This window comes from Mus caroli, unplaced genomic scaffold (genome assembly GCF_978045245.1).
Source record: "Mus caroli unplaced genomic scaffold, Mus_caroli_1 scaffold_2, whole genome shotgun sequence".
In the NCBI taxonomy this organism is placed as follows: domain Eukaryota; kingdom Metazoa; phylum Chordata; class Mammalia; order Rodentia; family Muridae; genus Mus; species Mus caroli.
The window spans coordinates 67,815,080-67,837,919 of record NW_028227257.1 but is presented as its reverse complement, the minus strand read 5'-3'; the positions used below and the strand labels follow the sequence as shown (position 1 = coordinate 67,837,919).

General features: G+C 41.7%; 1 protein-coding gene across 2 annotated transcripts in view; it reads right to left on the bottom strand.

Annotated features, from left to right (window-relative positions):
- The window catches only part of Ryr3 (ryanodine receptor 3), a 569,960-nt gene that overhangs the window by 22,384 nt on the left and 524,736 nt on the right, over positions 1-22,840 (bottom strand). For both annotated transcript variants that reach the window (XM_029469442.1, XM_085834580.1), the window contains 16 exons: positions 21,736-21,867; positions 21,172-21,284; positions 18,175-18,271; positions 16,530-16,636; positions 16,133-16,184; positions 15,183-15,239; positions 13,810-13,909; positions 13,583-13,662; positions 12,095-12,171; positions 8,914-8,987; positions 8,639-8,656; positions 8,158-8,238; positions 7,277-7,365; positions 5,715-5,843; positions 2,090-2,194; positions 36-117 (listed from right to left, as the gene is read on the bottom strand). In XM_029469442.1, coding sequence (XP_029325302.1) covers positions 36-117; positions 2,090-2,194; positions 5,715-5,843; positions 7,277-7,365; positions 8,158-8,238; positions 8,639-8,656; positions 8,914-8,987; positions 12,095-12,171; positions 13,583-13,662; positions 13,810-13,909; positions 15,183-15,239; positions 16,133-16,184; positions 16,530-16,636; positions 18,175-18,271; positions 21,172-21,284; positions 21,736-21,867 — 1,393 coding nt within the window. The remainder of the gene's footprint in view (positions 1-35; positions 118-2,089; positions 2,195-5,714; positions 5,844-7,276; positions 7,366-8,157; positions 8,239-8,638; positions 8,657-8,913; positions 8,988-12,094; positions 12,172-13,582; positions 13,663-13,809; positions 13,910-15,182; positions 15,240-16,132; positions 16,185-16,529; positions 16,637-18,174; positions 18,272-21,171; positions 21,285-21,735; positions 21,868-22,840) is intronic.

Below are 22,840 nucleotides of genomic sequence, written 5' to 3'. Positions count from 1 at the left end.
TTGTGTGAATGCCTAGTTATACCAAACAGCCCAACCTTCCAGGAGGGACAGAAGCATCACCACCATGTCCTGAAGGAGATCCAAGAGTTCCTTCAGCAGCTCGATCTGACTGGAATCCTAGAACAGAAACAGGAGATACCCCTGAGCTATCTGATCCCTCAGCAAAGTCCAGGGTAGTGAGCAAGAAGGGCCTTCTCTGGAAAGATCAGGTGAAGGCTGCATCGAGGCAGGAATGAGATCCCTTCTCGATGTGAGTGAAGGTGGCTTAAATCCACTGCCTGGAGTACAGGGATGCTCATCCAAGCACGGCTCCTTCACATTCTGCTCAGTTCAAATGCAGCAGATACACCGATTGTCACTAGACGCTACCTAACAACCCCATACGCTAAAAAACCTTCAGGTACTTCTTAAGTTTATTTCTTGTTCTCTGTACTGGAGAACTACCTATCGTGAGCTCTATGGGAGATGCTGTTGCAATCTAACTAAGGGAGCATTAGATTACCATGTAGCGTCTCCTTTCCTTGAGGATTTGATTACCCCAGTTGTAGCTGGTGGTGATCAGGGGGCCACTGAATCTTTATTTAAGCATGCTATTCCTTTGGATGCTTTTGATGTTCTGTTTGGTTTTAATACAAGCAATACAGGCAGAGTACTGGAAAACTCCCTCTGTGTTGCAAACCCTTCAGCATATACAGGAGTGAGTATGTGAAAGATCTCATCTAAGGGTGAAATTAAAATTAGAGAATTACGCTTGCAAGAAAAAACTGAAGGCAATTAGTTATTTACTTTAGGTTTTTTTTTTTTTTTTTTTTTGGAGACAGGGTTTCTCTGTGTAGTCCCAGCTGTCTGTCCTGGAACTCATTCTGTAGAACAGGCTGGCCTTGAATTCAGAGATCTGCCTGTCTCTGCCTCCTGAGTGCTGGGATTGACAGTCTGAGCCACCACCTATCAGTTTGAAGGTAATTTTAAAAAAACTTTTTTCTTCCTCTGGGTCATACTTGTTTTACCAATTCTCTGTTTCTCTTGCCAAAAGCTTTGTCTAGCCATTTAGTTCCCTGGGGAACTTTCCCCTACTTAATGTGTGTCATAGCTCTATTGAAAAAACAACAGCAACAGCAACAACAGCAAACCTGTAGCAGGACGGACTACTAGAGCTGAGAAGAGACCTCAGAGGCCAACCTTCTAACCCTTAATACTTCATAGATGATGAAACCAAAAGCTGGAGTGGGGAGGAACTTTCCCAACATCACTGATGAGGAGGTGGCAGGGTAAGGGCTCTTATCTCCAGAGCCTCTAAACCACACTGTCATGATTGACACAGATATGGACATGTTACTGCCAAATTAGTAGTCCCTTCCAGAACTCCTTTCCCATAAGGCCAGAGTCAAAAGGGGAAAAAAAAATGAAGGGTCAAACAGCACATTCCAAAAGAGAAGAGGCAGGTGTGATAGCCTTGAAATCTTCAGATTTAAATTAATGCTGCAAATGTCCCTCCAATCAGTCTGAAACACATCTTGAAGCGCTCCTACATGTGTTGCCATGGAGAGAGGCGATCACCGACTATAGATGCTACATTTATTTGTTCATAATAAATGTCCTCAGTGGTTCTGATTCATCTTGCCAGAGAGATGGGGAGGTGAGGTAGAGATGGATATGGAGGGGAAGCGGGGGAAGGGCCATTTGTGGATGACAGAGGCATGCAACATTTGGCAGGTGAGACACATTGATGTTTGGTATTCTAAAATGAAAGGACTGTGACCGGGAAGCAAAGGGGAGAAATGCAGTGCTGAGGCACTTACAAAATAATAGGTTGGTGGAACACAAAGAAGGAAGAAGCTGCGTTCATGCAATGCCCCCCCCCCCCCCCCCCCGCCACCATGCCCCTGAAGACATACATCTGTTTCCCGGGTTTTTTTGGTTTTTGTTTGTTTTTTGTTTTTTGGTCCTCAGTTTTAAGAATGAGACCTAATCTGTTTGGCTTTCCCAGCCTTTGATTAAACAGCCACACCCACAAGGGGAAGTTGAAAGGAAAGGAAGTTAACCCAACATTTCACTGTAATGGAATGTGTAGAGGAACAGGCCACAGTACCTGAGAAAGCTTCATCTGCATATTAGCAAATACATGGAGGAATCCGACTACTGCATCCCACAGCCTACTGTGAGCCAGGCTTTGCTGGTTCCCGATGCAAGGGCCCTGTAGAGAGGAGACAGCCTGATTCCACATCCTGTCAGCCAGAGCCTGTCCTATCAGGGCATTTGACTGAGGGTAACATGAGAAGGCAGCACCTTTCACACTCATTATTCCATGTTTCAATATTTTCCCCAGTTGCTTTTCATTCTTTCTAATTACAGGACTTTCTTTCTAGGTGAAGAATGAGGGTTTCATTGCCCACTGATTGTCTTTTAGCTCCAGAATGAAGAATATAGTTAATGAAATAGTTAAATACTATGGTTGAAGCAGGTCTGAAGGGCATTCCTCTACATCAGCAGCTTTCAACCTTCTTAATGCTCCAAACTTTTAATACAGTTCCCTATGTTGTAGTGGTCCCCAACTATACAATTATTTCCACTGCTACTTCATAAGTGTAATTTTACTAGTGTCATGAACCATAATGTGAAATATCTGTACTTTCTGATGGCCTTAGGCACCCCCTGTGAAAGGGCCAGTCAACCCCAAACCCTCCCAGGTTGAGAACCCCCACTCTACCCTCTCTTCACCCAGTTCTTTCCCTGGGAGGCCTTTTAAGGAAAACAAGGGTATCAGAGACAATCTATCTGTTGTTTTCAAGCAAAGCTCCAAGTGAGTGCTACAAACTTCTGACTAATCAAAGTTCAAAGTCTCAGTACTAATGGCAGTGATCAGCTACCTCTAGGGTTTTCTTACTAAGTTAAACATTATATATAAATACCAACTCAAATATTTTTTTCTTAAGGCCAAATGTAGATGACTTAGTTTCTAGTTTGCTTTTCTTTCTTTTTTTTTTTTTTTTAAAGATTTATTTATTTATTATATGTAAGTACACTGTAGCTGTCTTCAGACACTCCAGAAGAGGGAGTCAGATCTCGTTACGGATGGTTGTGAGCCACCATGTGGTTGCTGGGATTTGAACTCCTGACCTTCGGAAGAGCAGTCGGGTGCTCTTACCCACTGAGCCATCTCACCAGCCCTAGTTTGCTTTTCTATGATAGTAACCTTCCTATTTAGAGCTGCCCTTCCGTAACTGTCCTTCAAAGTCTTGGGTGTTGGGTGTTTTGTTTTGTTTTAATCTTTTACTCAACCTCCAGATTTCTCCTCAATAAGAAAGATCTGAAAAGGACACATATATTATCCCAAGAATGTAAGAGTCTTAGTAGGATTCCTAAGGGAACGCTGAGAGGAAGAAGTATTACCTACTTTCCCACATCACACAAGCATGTTTAAAAGTTACTGTTCATCTATGTTCAGTTTCTGGTCCCTAGAGGTCCATTTTTCTAGGTAGTGCACTAGTAGCCAATAAATTCATTTCAGCATAAAACTAGTCGTTGAAAGAAACATGTTTACAGAACATGGGCTCAGCTGGTGTGTGGAGCACTCCAGGAGAAATCTGTTTTTGTTCAAAGGTTCTCCTTTGAGAAGTCTGCATCTATCCCTGGGTAGGATACTACTGGCCTTTCCTTAATGGAGTCCTTCTCTTTTTACACTTGATCTTAGCCAAAGGCCAAGAAGCGATAGCCCTTCTCTTTTTATTTTGAGTTTTAATACAGTTTAACTTTGCTACATTAAAAACCCCAATTTTCTAGGTAGGACAATAAGTTTTGTATTTATTTTTATGAGAAAATAAAATCGAAATGAGCTAGTGATACCTCACGATTTGGATGATGAATGAAAATCCAGTTGCCTTCCCTTCTTCCCTTCCTCCCTTCTTCCCTTCCCTTTCTTTTCTTTTTTCTTTTTCTTTTCTTTCTTCAGTACTGGGGATTGAACCTGGGACCTCCTACATACCAGGCAGAAACTCTTGAGCTATAGCCTCAGATATTTTAAAATGATCTTACCCAGCTGGTCTTGTATTCATTTCTACCCCAAGCAGGTCCTGAGCTTAGGATATCGTCTCATCCTCTAGATAATGTTTTTCCCAGAACAAATTTCAACTCCATTATGTAAAGCAAAGAGCCACACTCAGATTATAGAATGGGGAGAGAAGGAAATAACAAGGGATGAAATAAATGCTCTTCTTTTCTTTCCTTGGTTTTTCTTCAGTTGCAGCAAACTGAAGTAATTGTTGAATCATGTCTCATGAAATCTCTCACAATCCTATCTCCATGACTTTTCCAAAAGACCAGTATACTTCCTTCTTTATTTATCCATAGCCAGTATGTATCTGTAATGACACTGTACCCTGGGGTTCAAAAGAGCTTTCTCTTCCATTGAACTCATACATGTGTGCTTTATTTGTTTCATTTATTGCTGTCTGATTCTGAATCTCAGGATGTTGTTCTAGCTATCTCCCATTCCATTTCTCCATGTTTGGTACATAATAGTTATGATTTGAGCCATAATGCAAGTGATTATTTCAAATCTTGTGCAATCATCGCCTATCAAATATTTTTCATCATGTATATGATTTTTTCAATGATACTGAAAGCGCTTTCATAGTAGAGACAATAAATTATATTCTTCCCGGGAACTAAGGAGAGAACACAAGCTAAATGTTTTGTTCAATCAATAAATGAGCAAATATTGTATTCATGAGTTTTCTGGTTATGATAATATAAAAATGAAGTGTCAATTTTGCTTCTAAAAAATCTTGTATCACAGAAGGCTGATATGGCAACTGGGTTATATAGGCAGTTATACCTAAATACATCATCCATCTCTCTTCACAGTAGGTAGACTGTTGTGGGAAATAGAGATTGTTATAGAAAGAGAAAGAAAACTAGAATACTAAGACAGAGATCCACTTTTTATTACTTGAGTTGACTATCTTCTTCCCTAGTAAGAGCTCAAAGATTCTGGATTTTATTGATTATTTGATTTTGTGACAGAGTCTCACCATGTCACCCAGACCAGCTTCAAACTCAACATCATCCCACCTCAGCCTCCAAAGTCCAGGATTGTAGGTATGTGTCACCATAGTAGATTGAATTCTAAGGTTTTGTTTGATTGTTTATACCATTGTTCTATAATTCTATCTCCATACTTACAGAACACCAGATATTGATACTTTATCAAATATTCTAGACTGAAGAATGTTAAGTCGAACCGATTTTTTCTTTTATTATTCATTTAAAGTCAATCTCGAAAGGAAAACTAAAATGTCTCCCCTCCCCACTTTGAGACAGGTTGTCTCTGTGTAACAGAGCCCTAGCTATTTTGGATCATGCTTTGTAGACCAGACTGGCCTTGAACTCACAGAGATCCACTTGCCTTTGCCTTCTGAGTGGTGGGATTAAAGGCGTGTGCCACCATGTCTTCAGGAAAGCAAAATGTAATGAGGTAAAAGAAAATAAAGTGTGACAACACCATGGACAAATCCCAGTTGAGGACCACAGACTGTAGGACCTCAGAGACCACAGGTACCAGTAGTTCCTTTTTCTAGATAAAAAATGTCAGCATTGGGACTGAGTACATAGGCCAATCACTATGTGCATCCAAATACTCCTTAGAGAATATAGAAAACGAGAATGTTGAAAATATTCTATTTGCTATCAATTCTGCATTTATTATTAACACCTACCTGGATGTACTCTGTAAGAGAATTAAAAATTTGCTTGGTGACTGCCAGAGCTTTAGAGAAATTATGCTGTCCAGATTCATCAATGATGTCCTTTCCTGAATAGTACCAATAGAAATCGCTGATTGATTCCTAAAAACAAACAGCAAAGTTTGATATTTCTCTGTCTGAATTCAAGGAGAGTAAACTCAGTGGACAAGAAGGATTCAGAAGAATCCCATATCTCTATGCCTCTGCTAGGACAGGAGCTGGGGACCATGTGAAGATGGACAGAGCTAGTCCTAACACCTGCCTTTCAAACACACATAAGTCTCCAATGGGAAGAACAGATGAGGATGACACTCAGTTTTTAGTACCTGGGAGACTATGATATATAACGTTCAAAGTGAACCATGCCCACCAGAGATAACAGAGATTATCATCCAAATCACCATATTAACAGCAAAGGAATAGCAGCTCAGTGGCAGATGCTGTTTCAAGTAATTTATGAATATCAAACCTCTCAATATTTATTACCACTCGGTGAGGCAAGTGCTACCCATCGTATAGACAAGAGAACTGCACCGTAGGGAACTTAAGTAGATTATTCCTGATTCCCAGAACATGATAAAACCAGGGGGAGAAAGCTGTTACAAAAAAAGTCAGGTGAGTTCTCAACACCAACAATGTGAAAACATCAACTTCTTCTTACCATAAACAAGTTTTTCTCGTAAAACTATACTCCTTAGTCATAAGTCATTTGATTATTCTTTCTTGGCTATTGAGGCTGGATGTTCACTGACAACACTAACATCAACCAGTATTTATAATACACTTTCATAGCTAAGGTCCTCTCTCTTTCTTTGAATGCATGTTTTAGGAATTAAAAATTCCCTTAGGTGTGAAAAAACAGATTGCAACTCCTCCTTTGAGAGTCAGATGATACAGACGCTTTTTTGTTCAATGTAGACCTAATGCATATGTTTTCAACTTAACCATGGTATTGAACTGGCATAGATTCAGTTGAAATTGTACTTGAAATTCTGAGTATTATTTTCTCAACTAGCAACTTATGGTATGATGCTCTCTCATAATGCTAGGCAGGAGCCATGAACCATAGTTCAGAGTAAGCCACACAATCTTAAGAATAAACCACCAAAATGCTATAGTGCAGTGGTTCTCAACCTTCCTAATGCTGTGACACTTTTATACAGTTCTTCATGTTTTGGTGACCCCCAGACATAAAGTTGTTTTCTTTGTTACTTCATAACTGTAACTTTGCTATTGCTATGAGTCATAATGCAAATATCTATTTCCAATGGTCTTAGATAATTAGAAAGGGTCATTTGACCCCCCAAAAGTTTGCAACCCACAGGTTGAGAACCACTACATAGTGTATCATCTCATTTAGCAATGACATTCGGTAGCTAGGTGTATGAAATTCTTCTTTAGCGTATGGTTGGTTTATCAGGATATAAGCCCATTGAGGAGCATTTGTATCCTGGGTCTCCATGGATCTGCATAGCCATTGTGAACTTGTATAACTGTAGATGAAACACGCCATTGCCTAAGGCCCCCCAACTCACCTGCAGACGCAGAAGGTAATCCACAGTGCTAATGATGATGTTCACAGTAGTGGTGTTGCCCATCTGAGTCCTCAGGAAGTTCTGAAAGTCTGAGAGCACCAGTTCTGAGTCAGAACCTAGGCTCACTACACCAAAGGGAGCCAGGCATGCCTCTTAGAAGGCATGAGCTTAGAAGTAGCATACTATGTGGCTCAAGTTCTACACAGATAATGTATTTGGAGCCTTGCAGATCCTCCTCTCCTCTATGCCCTGCCAACCTGGTGACATCTAAAACAAGATGAGACCCAATAGGTGATGTGAAAGGGCTCATGATTCCAGGGGTGGTTTAGCCTTGGTAACACTAAACAATAGCAGCCATAAGTCTAATGGTCACTTTATAGAGTCTCTCTTGTTGAGGACTAGATGAACTGGTAATCTTGGATGGTGTGGTGGTTTGAATGAGAATGACCCTCAATAGAATGGCTCATATGTTTGAATGGTTGATGTCCAGTTAGTGGAACTGTTTGGGAAGGATTAGAGGGTGTGGCCTTGTTGAAGGAGGTGTGCCTCTGGGAGTGAGCTTTGAAGTTTAAAAAAACCCATGCCAGGCCCAGTTTTATTCTGTCTTTTCCTGCTGTGTTTGGATCAGGATGTAAAGCTCTCAACTACTGCTCCAGCATCATGCCTGGCTGCTTCTCACCATGATGATCATGGACCAACCCTCTAAAATTATAAGCAAGTCCCCAAATAAGAGTTGCCTTGGTCATGGTATCTCTTTGCATCAATAGAACAGTAACTAAACCAGAAAGCAACTAGTTGAATCAAGTGGACTCCACCAAAATCAATGAGAGTTGTGCATACAAATGCTGTTTTCCCTTGACAAGTCAGTCCATACCACTCACCACTGTTATGTCCTTCACAAAGCAACTGTAGGAATCTAAAGAGATCTTGTGTGAATTCATCATTCTGGAGTACCTTTTCACCTTGAAAACATAATATATACATCAGCATTTGCTTGGCTTCTCAACAAGGTACATCTCAAATGACTCCAAAAATGACAATAGGGTTTGGAGATGTACCTTTGGATTAATGTTGATAAAATCAGTTAATTGGGAGCCAAGAGCTGCAGAGTACACAGCCCCAACAGTAAACTGTTTAGCCCCAAAACACATCTGTAATGAGAACAACTAGGACAATGGCAGCCAGCCCATAATAACCCATGCTTTACAGATGGAAGAGACTTCTTTAATTAAGCATCAAACTGCTGGGTTAGACTTGACATGCAGCCACCCAACCTAAGATGTGTTTGTACCGAGGCCATTAAATCTATTCTCTTAAGATTTACACACATGATAGGAACTAGGGGAAGAGACTCACACTTACCACGCTCACGAACAATGACTGGAAATAAGAGGAAAAAGAGAAAGTACAAAGTAAGAAACCCATAAATACTATATCAAACTTTCTTCAAATACATCTAACTCCATGAACGCATCCATCTTGGATGCTGGCCTTAGCAAAACTGCATAGAGAAATGGTTTTTGCTCAATAAGAGCAAATGTTTGCAGATAAAGGAAACAGCATGCAAAGGCTCTGATTAGAAAGAGTTGACATTTCAATCAGGAAGAGAATGACCTTGGCATCCATTAGTTACTTACGTGTCCCTTCTTCTGTAACCATCCCCAGGCCTTCAGCTTTATTCTGTCTCTCAAATGCATTCAAATCAAGGACACTTTTAAGGACAAAAGAAAACAAGGTTCAGGGCTAACTGGTTATGCTGGGAAAATAGATTTCTAATTTCAATGTATCTACTAAGAATATTTTGTCTCATTATCATTAGTAGACCAATACCTAGCAGCTTGGTTAAAAGCCTGACGGTCCCTTGGGTTTGTGCCAAGCACTGTAGTTAACAGATGTGATAGCTCATGGTCCTTGTTACATGTATAGAGAGGTGGTGATCACTGTTCAGTTTGAATCCATTCTTATGAATAAAGACTCAGAAAGCCTTCCCAAATTAGGAAGACACGAGTTCTTTCTGAAATTTCATAAACTGCACCCAATGCTCACCTCCTGTCTTTACTTTCTCTAAAGATCTCAGAGAATTGGAGGAGAGAGCTAGAAACTCTGAAGATTTCAGAGACCACACCCTTTTATGGTTCGGAGACCACACCCTTTTATGGTTCCTGCTTTGTTCAAAAGCCAGTTGAGATTAAGCCTTCTGTGCAATGGTGTCCCTAAACTCACACACAAAAAAATGGCATTTGTTTGTCCCCGTTTTCTCCTACTTCCTGGCTATAGTCAAGTTTTGCTGAAGCAGCAAGGCCCAGCACTACCCTGAGCCTGGGAACGATATCACTGTAGGATCAGATTACTTTAAAGGAAAGCTCCTTCTGTTTTCTTAACAGTTTAGTTTTTCTCGGATCTGAAAAGTGTCCTGGAGCGTAAAGTTTTATGAAGGTATTGCTCTTAGGGAGGTGTATGGCTGAGCCCATGAAGACTCGAGACATTAATTAGCTTCAATTCTGCTGCTGTTCAGAGGAGATGTTGTAAGACTAGAAAGACGTTGGCACTCTTTTCCTTTCTTTTGCGGGAGTCATGACTTGAGAATTTTAAACAGAAAACAGTGAAATTTCTATTCCTACCTTTGTTGTTTCACTTTACAGGTTTTAAAAAATATATTTATTTTTGTGTATAAGTGTTTTCCTGCATGTTTGTTTATGTACCATGTACATACCTAGTACCCATGTGAGTCAGACGAGGGTATGGGATCTCCTAAAACTTTAGTTATAGATAGTTTTAACTGACCCTGGGAAATTGAACCTGGGCACTCTGCAGAATGTCCAAGGCCCTTCATCCCTCTCTCCTGACATTCTCTTCAGGTCCTAGCTTTGTAGTTTTTCCAATCCCAGGTTATGCTATATAAAACGGGTTTGCTGGAAATCTCCAAATTATCTTGCTGTTTTGCTATTTGGATTTTGCTGTGCTGGGTTGGGAGACGGGGAGGGTGGGGGCTAACCTAGGAAAGGACATTTGGACCCTGTTGCTTTGAAGCTTTGAGTTTGAATTGGTTCCATACATGTCCAAGTCTCATTTCAACCCCTAAAAACCCATGTTGAATGTTTTAATTTTCCAGCTGCTTAAGTATTTTACAAATATGTGTTATTTGTATAGTAATCAAACCCATTAAAGTGTCTTAAAACTTCTGCGAGAAGTCATCCTGCAATTAAGTTACATCACTTGTCCCTCTGTGCTATCATTATAAATGAATTATAAACAAATTTAGCAGTCTCACGTGCTGTAACATATTGAGAGAACTCTTAGATACTTAGTGGAAGTTTTATGAGTAATGTAGAACCCAGTTTTCTTGATTTTGTAAACCCTGAGTCCACAGGTGTTATTTATTTCATGCTTAATGAGTCAGGTGTAGCAATAGTACATTCTCTTTTCCTGAGAGAGACAATGAACTAATAGGCCATTAGAGAAAAAAAAAAAAATAGAGCTAAGAGCAAGAGATTATGCTGCAGCACGGATTGTACCCAATCAAATAAGGTTGGCAAGATTATAAAGTCTGCTGAAGGATGTTTGTCCTCTAAATTTTCAAATGGTAGCCATCATGCTCTATCTTAGCTCTTGATACTTGGAGGCAAATGAGCTAAGTAATTGCAACTTTGGTTTCTTTTAGAATGAGTTTCAGACAATTCACAATACATAGAAAGTTTAGAGAAGGACACTTTTCTTAGAATGTTGGCTCCTTTAAAAATGAGCTAGCATGGTGGCCTTGCAACTTTTGGATACTTATTCAAAAGTTGGTTCAACCATGATTGATAGCTTATACAATTAGGTAAGACCAACTAATAATTCAATGCTTTGCTATTTAGAGTATATTAAAATTTTGTTCCCATGCCAGGGTGGACCTCTGTCAAAATATGTGCTTACCAAATACCCATTCAACCTCAAAGGACTGTTAGAGGAAAAGTTTACAAGTTGTTTTGTGGGTTTAAAGAAAAACAGTTATCACTAAGAGTGATGTATCCCCCATCTTTGCCCTTATTTATTTGGTTTCACTTTTGGGGATATCCATGTTCAAAGAAAAACTTATAGTATATATATTGAGCATAGGAAACAACCTAACATAAGGAAGGAAGGGAGGAAGGAAAGAAAGAAGGAAGGCAAGAAAGAAGGAAGGAGGAAAGGAGGGAGGGAGGGAAGGAGGGAAGGAAGGAGGAAGGAAAGAAGGAAGGAAGGGGGAAAGGAGGGAAGGAAGAAAAGAGGGAAGAAGGGAGGGAAGGAGGGAGAGAAGGAAGAAAGGAGGGAGGGAAAGAAGGAGAGAGAGGGAGAAAGAAGAAGGGAAGAGAAGAAAGGGAAGAGGAAAGGAGGGTAGGATAAGGGAAGGGAGGAAGGGACTGATAGACCACAGGATGTTTGTGGCTAAGGAAGATTGATGTTTCTTCTCTTAATTTTTTTTTAAAGATTTATTTATTTTATGTCTATGAGTACACTGTAGTTGTCTTCAGACTGCCAGAAGAGGGCATCAGATCTCATTACAGATGGCTGTGAGCCATCATGTAGTTGTTGGGATTTGAACTCAGGACCTTTGGAAGAGCAGTCAGTGCTCTTAACCACTGAGCCATCTCTCCAGCCCCCATCATAATGTTTTTTTAATCTAATCCTGAATGCTAGGGAACTATGTCCACTTCCTTGGATTTGAAGGTAGATGACCGCTGAATCTTCTCCACAAATCTATGGTAATCTGGCTGATTCTGTATACGTCCATCTGTCCTCCCTCTTTCTCTTGAATTGTGAAGTTTTAAGAATGATGAGTAGTTTCTCCATATTTACCTGCAGGACTGCATAAGACCAGAAAGGCTTTGAAAGAATCCAGCATCTTTTTTCTCCTTTAAGTAATCTAGCATTTTCTGCAAAGGAAACACAGTTTAGAGGGAAGCAATGAAAACAGTCACAACTGATGCTCTTCCTAATTCCAATGGAGAAATGGCAAATGCCGTGCCACAGAAGCATACAAAAGCAGACTCTTGGGGAAATATCAGAAGAACTGGTATAGTCAAGAAAATAGAACCTCTATCCCCAAGGCTTAGCGAGCATGTCAGAAGAGGCTAAAAGATTGCAAGAGCAAGAGGATCAGGATGTCAGCTGAGAGACCGTCTCCTCTCTATAGTACAGGGAAGCAGGTACCCAGGGTATCTCAACAATGGGTCACCCAAGTAAGGCCTGGACAACACCACCACCAGATGACATGCCAATCTGGTTCAGGGAAACCTCAGAAGGCCTCATTCCTAGAAGAAAATTAATGACCTCGGGCATTACTGAAGGAGAATCGATCTTTCCCCAGGATGAGTCCATTGATAGGTTATCCAATACTAAGTGGCCAGCTCTAAAAACATACTTTTGAGCCATACTAAATGGATTCAGAAGGTTATATTTATATGCTTATATGAATGCATACATGTAACAACAATAATTAAAGAAAATATATGCATAATTCAGGCCATCTACTTGGGGAGTCAGAGTCTATTGTACTAAGGCTCATTAGTGTCACCATTTCAGCAGTGTATAGTAAACTGTGGACATTTGTGGTTTTATTGTTATCAGTTCTAATTCAGATACTGACTGACTAGCAGCTATCAATACTGACTGTCTCATTTAATACTCACTGGAGACTTGGGTATTTTATTTTGTACTCTGAGAAATTAAATACAGGGTCAGCAAGTGCTTTGTCACTGAGCTATATCTCTGAACATTAATTTTATGAGACAGAAGTTCCCTCACTACATAGCCCATGCTTGCCATGAACTCAAAATCTCTCAGCCTGATCTTCTCAAATACTTTACTTGTATTGCCTCCTGTAATAACTTCAGCCTTTACAGCAGAATCAGGCATTGTTTTACAGCTATTAGCAAATAACTGTTTAATGAATAAAGCATAATTAAATGAATAGCAGGTTGTGAATTACTGTGTTTTCTCATGGTAAAGCAGTTCACAGGTTAAAGTGCTGAAATAAATGCCAGAGGCTTCAGAAACATCCTCTGAGTATTTGCAATTCTGTAGAAACTCTGAGGGAAAATCCAACGTTTTGTTCCTTTAATCCACTGCTTTAAAACCTCTTTGTTAAATACAAACTTGCATGTAGACTCCTGGCTATTGTTGTTATCTGTGTTCCCAGCTACTTTGATATAATTGGCCACTAAGGACAAACACCAGCCAAGCAACGGAGGGTAGCCTTCTCAGGGCAAATGAAACCTCATCATGAGCACTGTCAAGTAGAAGTACCCCAGGATCTCTTCACCATCTCCCTTGATGCTGAATTACCTGTTGCACACCAGCATTGCCTCCGTTCAGAATGGCAATCCCCAGCTTCAGTGTCTCAACCACCATGGGGCTCATCTCACCTGCCAGGGTGAAGATTTGATTAAGTTACCACCGAGAGAGGTGGCACATCGTACCTACTGGGCCTTCTCCAGTCTTGCTAGTGTGACTTTAGGTCAGGGAGTGCTAGCCCTGTGGCAGCTACCTAGGGTCTACCTAGAAACAGTCACCTTTGCTGGCACTTATCATCTGAAGGACCATCTCTGCAGCACCACGCTCGTGCAGCCTTGCTTGTTGATACAGTGTTTTTTGCTTCTCCATCTCCTTCTCCTAGGAAAAGAAGTCATATGGAAAGATTTGCTCTCAGCCCCTTCCCTGTACTCAGCTGTACCGCCTGCTCACGTTCCCCTTGAGTAAATGCAATGTGGTGAAGTAAGCTGAGAGTGAATCTTTAGGAGCCCAGGAAAGGCAATGCATATCATTCTGGATAAAGCAAACCTCTACATGTTATTTCCAGATACAATCTACCTTCCTCAAAGGATATACCCATGATTCCCTCACCCTTGAATGATGGGTTTTCCACTCTTTATGTTGATAGGTAACATAGTGTTTTCACCTTTGATATTACAAAGAAACCTATGATTATTATTAATTTTTTAACAGTAAAGTGCAGATAAAGGATATTTATTCAATGTGGCCATATTGGGAAGAGGAACAAAAAGATCTAGTGAGTCTTCTCAGTCTTAGTCTTCAGGGTCCTAGCATCAGGCTAACTAAGCCATGCATGTCAAGGTCTGGACAGTCCATTGTTGTTGTCTCAGCTCCGGTCTCTCCTGCAAGGTCACCTGACAAGCTCTAAGTCTCTCTCTCCTGGAGACGAGTTCCTCCTTGCCTGCCTCCAGGGCTCTAGTTTTTCCATCTCCAGCATGAGATTCCTTGGAATCTAAGATTTAAGTGTTATTTCCAATATTCTGTTATACAGGAAACAAGTTTGCTGGCCACTTGAATAAATTTGTCTGAATGTAAGAACTGTCCCTGCGCTGGGCGTGGTGGCACATGCCTTTAATCCCAGCACTCGGGAGGCAGAGGCAGGCGGATTTCTAAGTTCGAGGCCAGCCTGGTCTACAAAGTGAGTTCCAGGACAGCCAGGGCTACACAGAGAAACCCTGTCTCAAAAAACAAAAACAAAAACAAACAAACAAAAAGAACTGCCCCTGCATTTGGACGCAGCTATGCTCTGCCATGGCTGGTCACCAGAACTGTAACCACTTGCATTCACTTTATTTTATTTTTGGGTGCTCTGCCTATCAAAGAGCACAGGAACCTAAAATTGTGCAATTTTAGGAGTTTTGAGCTTCTGTACTGCCTTGAAATAAAACTACTATCAACCTGCATTTATAGACGAGTGTGGACGATTGCAGTGTCCTTGATTTTTCATTGTTGCTTGTCAGTCACACAGGCAGATGGCAGAGCCATGGCTAGACTTGCTGCTTCAGACACATCAGCAGAACAGTGAGTCTCGTAAGCAAATGGTAGTCACCATTCTGAAGCCCCAACCAATAGGCCAGAAAGGGCCCTGGTTCTAATCTTTATCAAAACTCACTTCAAAGGTTTTTTCCTTGTCTTCCTCTTCTTCTTCATCTTCACCACTCTGACAGCTCTGGGTTCCATGGGGCAGGGAAAGGAGGAGACAGAAAACCAAGTTATAGGGGAATCTGATGGGCACAACTCGTCTACAATGTTTTGCAAGGGCAGTGGCCAGGCTATTATTCACAGACTCCTCGGGACCTCAGCACCTTGTAAAATGAGGAACATTTTGATCATTGCATGGGAACATTCTACTTTAAATGCCATTTCTGCAGTTACCAAGGGGTTAAGGAACAAGACAGAACAGGGAGCTCACTTATCCAATGTGACCTGTTTTAAGCACAGACATGAATTCCCTTCTCTGAAAAAGTTCTGATGTAGACGAGAACCAAGGAATGCAAGGAGTTGTCCTTTTAAGATAAATACCAGGGCCATGATAGTAAGACTGGGCTACCGAAGATGTAAGCCGTAAGTTGACTCTGTGTACTGGGGCCGTGATATAAAACAGAACAAAGAAATACCAGTTCCCTGTTTGTCACCATATTCTGTCTTCCTGAACGCCTTTCTATCTGAGGACAGTTGCCTATGTATATTCAGTATGCCAGAGTTTGTCAAACTCCTGGTGGCAATTTCTCCAGTTACTGTGGCTTCTCAAGGACATTGGAACCCCTTTTCTAGGGTCCAGCATGTTTCCTTTGTCTGCACATGGACTGAAGAACCTGACTTCTCCTGACCAAAGAAGATGCAGATAGTCTGTGTACCTAAGCCCATCTCTTCAGCATTAGAACTGTCCCATGAATCCAGCCACCAGCAGTCTCAACGTGTGTCACACTTACGGTGCGTGAGCTGTGTGACGCCTAGAACCTGTCATGGACAAGCGCCAGCCTCGCTGCTCACATGACAATTTTACGAGTCCAAAGAGGTCTAAAGAAAGACTGTGACAGAGTGCTTGAAACCCAGGAGTACCTTGGCCATCATGCTGGAATAGGAAGTATACAATGGATCATCTTCCAATTTGCTGGAAGTAACAGAGAAAATATTTAGCGAGCTATTTTTGGAGTCAACAACACAACAAAAAACCACCAAAAAACCATTCCAAGTTAAATGTACCAGTGAACTAATCAGATGGTTTGACTCAGAAAAGGCTGAGTCGGTATTGACTTGACATGGAATTTTAAAGTCAGAATTTTAAGCTGTTTATCCTTTTATCCATCTTCTATTATGATGAGAAGCCTGTCCTCTATATGTCTCCTGGTGGCCATGAAGAGAGGCTCTCAGGTCTGAAATTCCCCATACTCTTTGCTGATCACTATGACTGAGCACCATCCCTGGCCTGGGGGAAGAGCCCCAGAGTGATGCTCACCTCCTCTCTGTGAGCGCGTTGCGACTAAAATGCAGAATGATCTGGTGAAGTGGGTCAGGTTGCCTCTCTGTCTCCTCTTCTTCCTCATCCTCAACCCTGGGAGATTTCTACACAGAGTAACACAGACAGATTTTAGGCACAGATTCCAGCAGGCACCACACAGCTGCATGCGAACCAAGAGAAGGCAAAGTGCAAGGCACAGAGAGGCATCAGACTGGAGGCAGAGAGCAAGCTCTCCACCAGAGGCTTACTTCAAGGACTCCTAAGGATGTAAGGTTGGTACAGACAGACGAATTCCCCCCAGCCAATCAAAGACACATTCCAATTTTAAATGAACTGAAATAAAATAAAGCGAATGGCTGACCACAGAAAATGAACTACAAAACTCCCATGCAAGTTGTGAGCACCCCAGTTCAGAAGGGAAACCTCACTGTCACTTTTGAAACTGAGCTCCTCTAGATAATACATGGAACTTCTTCCGAAGAATAGGCTAGAGATGGAGGTGTGGCAAAAGTCACAAATCTCTGGGACTTATGTGGGGACCAGTTGTATTATTCTAGATTTTAAAAAATGGCCTCAGGCTAAAATTTGCATTGTTGTGCAAAGCTGCTATTTAGGAGTCACTTCTCTTGTTTTTATAGGAAGGAGGCCAGCAGCTGATGTTAGTGACAACAGTAACATTTTGTGTCACAGCCCTTCAGTGGGGGTACGGGAGTAAAGGCGGGAAAGGTGGGGGTTGGGGGACGGTACTTGGTGTGAGATCTGCACAGGCTGTGTGAATGGTTGGCAGCCTAGAGCCTGCCTGTGCTCCCTGCCAGCTTCACCCCAATCAGAGAAGTGGGAAAACAAGGATGGAGCCTTTCTTACCAACAGGGCTATGTGGGGAAAGTAAGGGACATAGAAACAAAGGGAAGGAAAATGGGGAAGAGGGGTTTAAAAGAAAAAAGGGAGGGAGGAGGCAAAGATACAGGATGATAGGGGAAGACAGAGAGAGAAAGACAGGAAGAAAAGAATGGATGAAAAACAGTACGGGATTAGCACAGAGAGCAAATGAGAAACTGGAGTGGGGAGGAGGAAAGAGAGCCATACACTGGCCTGGCCAGAGAAGAGAAGGGAGGGCTCACACTGCTTCCCCCTCCCCAGAAACAAGGTGAGTCTGCTCCTTTGTGTTCCACTTCAAGTGGTTTCACAATACAAAGTCCGTTAGAGACAGTGCATGCCAGATTTTTGAAGGGCCAACACAGGAACATGAGGTGAAGGAAAGAGGCATCTTCCCCAAAGCAGAGCTATTATTGTGGATGTGGGCTCTTAGCAAGAGGAAAGCAGGACAGGGGGACCTCCTGCAACAGATGGTGCTCAAAACTTAACTTGGCATAAAAATCCCCAAGACATAGCTGTGCAGCTCAAGAAATGTTAGTTGTTAATGACGATGGAGCTGGGGGTGAGGACGTTATTAACACCTCTAATTGAAGTTTCATCCTCTGGCTTATAGGAGCATTGGCAACATCGTCCTGAGGATTTACACAGTTACTTCTGTTCCAATTGACTCTCTGTGAATGTCAGACTCTCACAGCATATATAAACACAAACACAAAAATCAAACCCGTTCACACCTGTATCTGCTCCCAGTTCATTCAGTACTTACAGCCAAATCCTGTACTAGTTTCTCTTCAAAGGAATACGCCTCTGTTTCTATCCAAAATCTCTGATAGCCATGGAGGAAGAGGTTAATAGAGCGGTGCCTGAGTGGAAGGGGTGAGAGGCGTGGGTCAAGAGAGTTGTGGGACTTGTTATTTTAGGTTGGGTGGTTAGTAGTTAGTAAGAGTTTTTTTGTACAATTCTCGTCTTCTGATTGGTCAGGGCAGTCAGTAGCTCATATTGTACCTTGTAACTAGGTAATTCATAAATACTGTTGTACCTTCTGAGTATCATAGTCAGAGCAAGACACAGCATCCCTGTCTAGTTTTACTGGGTCTTTATCACATTGCCATTCTAGTGAGAAATAGCTAATTAGATCAAGTTGGAAAATATTTGCTTTGGATAGCAATTTAGTCATTCCTTTAGCTCTGTCATCTGTTTAGGTAATACAGTTGAAATCCTGTTGTAGTTTAGTGTCAAACTAAGTCCTTAACTGCAGCTCTCCTGCCTTCCTCTATTCAAGGAACAGCTCAGCAAGGGGCTCCAGCCTTCACTCGGGAAGGCAGGAGCTGGGTATGCTGTGCCAAGAGCTTGCCTCCTGTATACCTCTGAGATCCTGGCTGTACTCTTCTGTCTCCCGACTGACTTCCTGGAAAGTTAGTCACAGAAGCACAGCTATGTGCTATGATCGGTCGTGGCAAGACAGGCCAAGGATGAAGAAAAGGACAACAGTGGTCATTAAGTGTTTTGGTAGAACTAAAACCTGCTGTCTCTCATTAAAGTCTGACCAATCAGAATTTTACTTAAAAAAATTGTACAAGTGTGTATATTCTTATGGCAACATTAACTCATGGCCAAGAACGGAGGCATGTGCAGAGAATGAGCTGGTGTCTTTTGGGTTACATTACCATTAAAGTGGGAATTAGTCTGTCATACTGAGTTTTTTCATTAACCTTTTCCAGCCAAACACGTTGAAAGGTGATCAGGAAGAAATTGTTAATTTTGTGTCTGGAGAAAAGCATACAGGGTTTTGTTTGAAATACCAACACCAGAGAAACAGCATGTCTATAATCAGATAAACCCCTTCTGCCCTTTAGTCTGGAAGATTCCATGGAAGTTAGACCATCATAAAGTAGGGAAGATCTGCCTCCATTGTCGCCTCCTCAGTGAGCTGGTTGCTACAAAACTGACCTGCTGTCTTCATGCCAGAGAGGATCCCTAGGCAACTGTTCCTGAGCAAATGGCTTAAGGACAGCCTGCCTCATTACAGGGATTCCTTAAAAGTATTCTGGCATATGTAGGTGTAGGAATACTGAAGGAACATCCAGATAGAAAGAGATGGTACCAACATCATTATTAAAAAGCTTGTTTTTTGAGAGGGATAACTTTTGGCCAGGCCCTGGAGAGGTGTTTTTAGAGCTTAGTTCTTCAGGGTACATCCACAGGCAGGGGATCTGACTGAGATCTATTTTCCTGGGGGGGGGGACCCTGTGGAGCAGGTGTATATCTCAGAAGCTATGCTTGCCCCATCTTCAAAGACCTAAACGGGAAGCCTCCCTTGGTTCAAGGGAAGGTACAGGATATTTTAGATAAGTGATGGCTAAGATCCACCATTTGAAGAGAGCAAAGGCCAAGCAGAGGGTGGACTCTGGTCTTACAGTCTAAAGAACCATATTGGTGTATAGGATTCAGAACACTTTTGTCTGAGTCGACTGTCCATGGTCAGGTGAGGCTGTTCCCAGAGACTGGGGAGTTGATGAATCAAAGCTTGTTACTCAGTCACCAGCTTTGTAGATGGATTATAAACCTGCCCTCACCTACTCTCCAGTCTATCTTTGAAGAAGGAAGCTGTCTTAGCACCCGATATACAGATCAAGTTCCAGTCGTGAGTATTAGTATGGTGTAGCTCTGCAATGCCCTCCAAAGGTCCTGCATTGAAGGTATCAGTCTCTGCTGTCACTGGGAGGTGGTAGACCCTTTTCAAATTGAAGTCTAGTGGTAGAAAATAAGGGACACACCTTTAAAGGGGATCTGAGGACTGTGTTCTACCCCTCTTTCTGCTTCCTTGCCTCTGTGAGGTAAGGAACTTTGCTCGATGCCACACCCATTGCCACAATGTTCTGTCTCACAACAGTATGAAAACGATGCTCCCATACCTATGAAATTGTGAACCAAAATAAACTGTTTTTCCTTTTAAGTTGATTTGCCTCAAGTGTTTTGTCGTAGTGGAAATCTTACTAACACAGATTCCCTATGTTGACAGAAGATATGCTACATAGTTTGAGGAAAAAAACCAAAAACTAATCCCTCCACCCAAACCACATAATTTTTACTTCAAAGTACTAAAGACCAAGGTAAGCACAGTGTGCTCCCAACCAGCCTCTGGGTATCTCTACCCTTTCTTCCTCCTTTTGGTTTTAGACAGAGACTGGCTATATAGCCCAGGATAGATTCACATTCATGATCCTCCTGTACCTTCTGATTACAGGCATGTGCCACCACATCTAGCTAGCCCTTTTTTCATCTTGATGGTAAGTACACTGTGATGAAGGATTCTCAGGTTACAGTTTTTAATTAATTAATTAATTAGTTAATTAAAATTAATTAATTTTTGCCTTTGCTGAAGAATAGTAAAATTTGTCATTTCACCCAGTGACTGAGCAGGGCAATGATGAAGTTTGGGCTAAGGTATTTTAGAAAACAGTTCCCTGTTCTCAGAGTCCTTTATGTTCTCACAGAAGCCCTTGTGTCAGCAGAAGCAGAGAACGTCAGTGGGTATTGTTGGGAGGCTGTGAAGGCCTAGGACGAGGCATCCTCACCTGCCTCCATCCTTACCTTGACTGCTTAGTAGACCATTATACATCTAGTCTGCAAGGCACCATAAGCCAAGGACCCCAATTCCTATTGTTAGGATCAAGCTGTCCATAAGAGAGCTCAGCTGTAGGAAAACACTTTAACTCCTCTCTTGGGCTCACCTGGCAGACAAGAGTGATGGAGAACCTACCTGGGCAGATTGTAGAGGGGAGCCATCCTGAAACAGGCCACCACTGCCCGTTTCCGTTGCTTTGACAACAATTTGTGCCATACAGCCTTTTTGGACCTCAAAGGCTGTTCCACCTAAGAAGAAATCACGTGAGTAGGCACATAGTAGGTCAATTTGAGTGGCAGACTCAGTAGCTCAGACAATTAACTCTGGAATAATATTGGTTTTACAACTGAAGTTAGCAAAAATGCTCCCAGCAGTCATTCTTGTGTGGCAGGCAGTCCCAGGTTTTCTTTATTTTCTCAGATTCTACTAGACATGGATTGCAGTTTTACAAATGGCAAAGAGCCGTAATAAGTCTTTTGAAGTCATACTAAGAAGTCACAAAAAACACAAGGAAAAGCTGACGGGATTGATGTATTAGGCATCAGGCAACATTTGGGGGTGTGGGATAACTTCCAGTGGCTGTTTTTTGCCTGAAGGGGTCTCCTGCAACTGAGAGCTGAGGACAGGGAAGAAGGTTCTATCCTCCAGAGCAGTCTTGCTTACACACTCCTCAGAGCAAACACTCAGAGCAGAGCATACCTGCTCTAGGTGGAAGAGAGCTGCTGAAATGCTCTGCACCCGCTCCACTGTCTTTTCTGGATTAGAAGGCTCATCATTCCTCAGAACGTCCTTGTAGAGGTTCAGTTGCCATTTCACAGCTGGGTCATCAGACTAAAAGTTGAAGCACATCCATGAGATGAGCAATTTCTGTGCCTCTTGTGCTAAGAAATACTATCAGTTCTACCAGGGTTCCATATAATAAGACTCGTTTTTATTATACTTTCCTTTCTCCCTTCCTCTCCTTTCTATTCTCTCTCTCTCTCTCTCTCTCTCTCTCTCTCTCTCTCTCTCTCTCTCTCTCTCTCTCTCTCTCTCTCTCTCTCTCCTCTGTTATTTATGTATATGTGTGCCTAACTCTGGAGCTTTGGGTGCTTGTGGATGCCAGAAGAGGGGGCCAGATTCCTTGGAGTTGGAGTTACAAGAAGTTGTGAACTGTGTAATGTGGGTGCTGGGAATTGAACTTGTGTCCTCTGGAAGAGCATCAGGTGCTCTTAATTGCTGAGCCATCTCTTCTGTCCCACTCCTTCTTTCTTAAGCCTACAACATATAGATGCAAGACATGAGCTTCATGTTCCCCATGCCTTTACCACTTTGTGCTACATTTTGGATGATTTCTGTAAAACAATCTTCCGGTTTCTCGATTCTGTGTTCAGGTATGCCTACCTTGTATCTTATGCCTACACATTAAGGTTTAAATTTCGAGAGTATGTATTTGTACAATCTAATGCTATCTTTTTTTTTTTTTTAAATCAAACCTATTTCTCTCCTTTTTAAGAATAACATTCTGATTAATTTTTTTTGTGTGGATTCTATATTCTTTGTCTTCCTAAATTTTTAAAAACTGTATTTGCATTTAAATTTCTTTCTGTTAGTTTTCTATTGCTTGTTCCATTTCCTTATGTGCTGTGAGTCTTTTGAGTCTGTTTTGAGGGACAGTCTCATGTATTTACTTTTCACCATGTTTTAGTAAGAGGCCCTCCATGTGGTTTCTGTGTGGTCTGTGAAGGATATTCATGAGGTTCTCTGGCATGAGGCTAATTTTGTTTAAGTCTCATACCCTGTATCTATAACAGGATAGTCAATT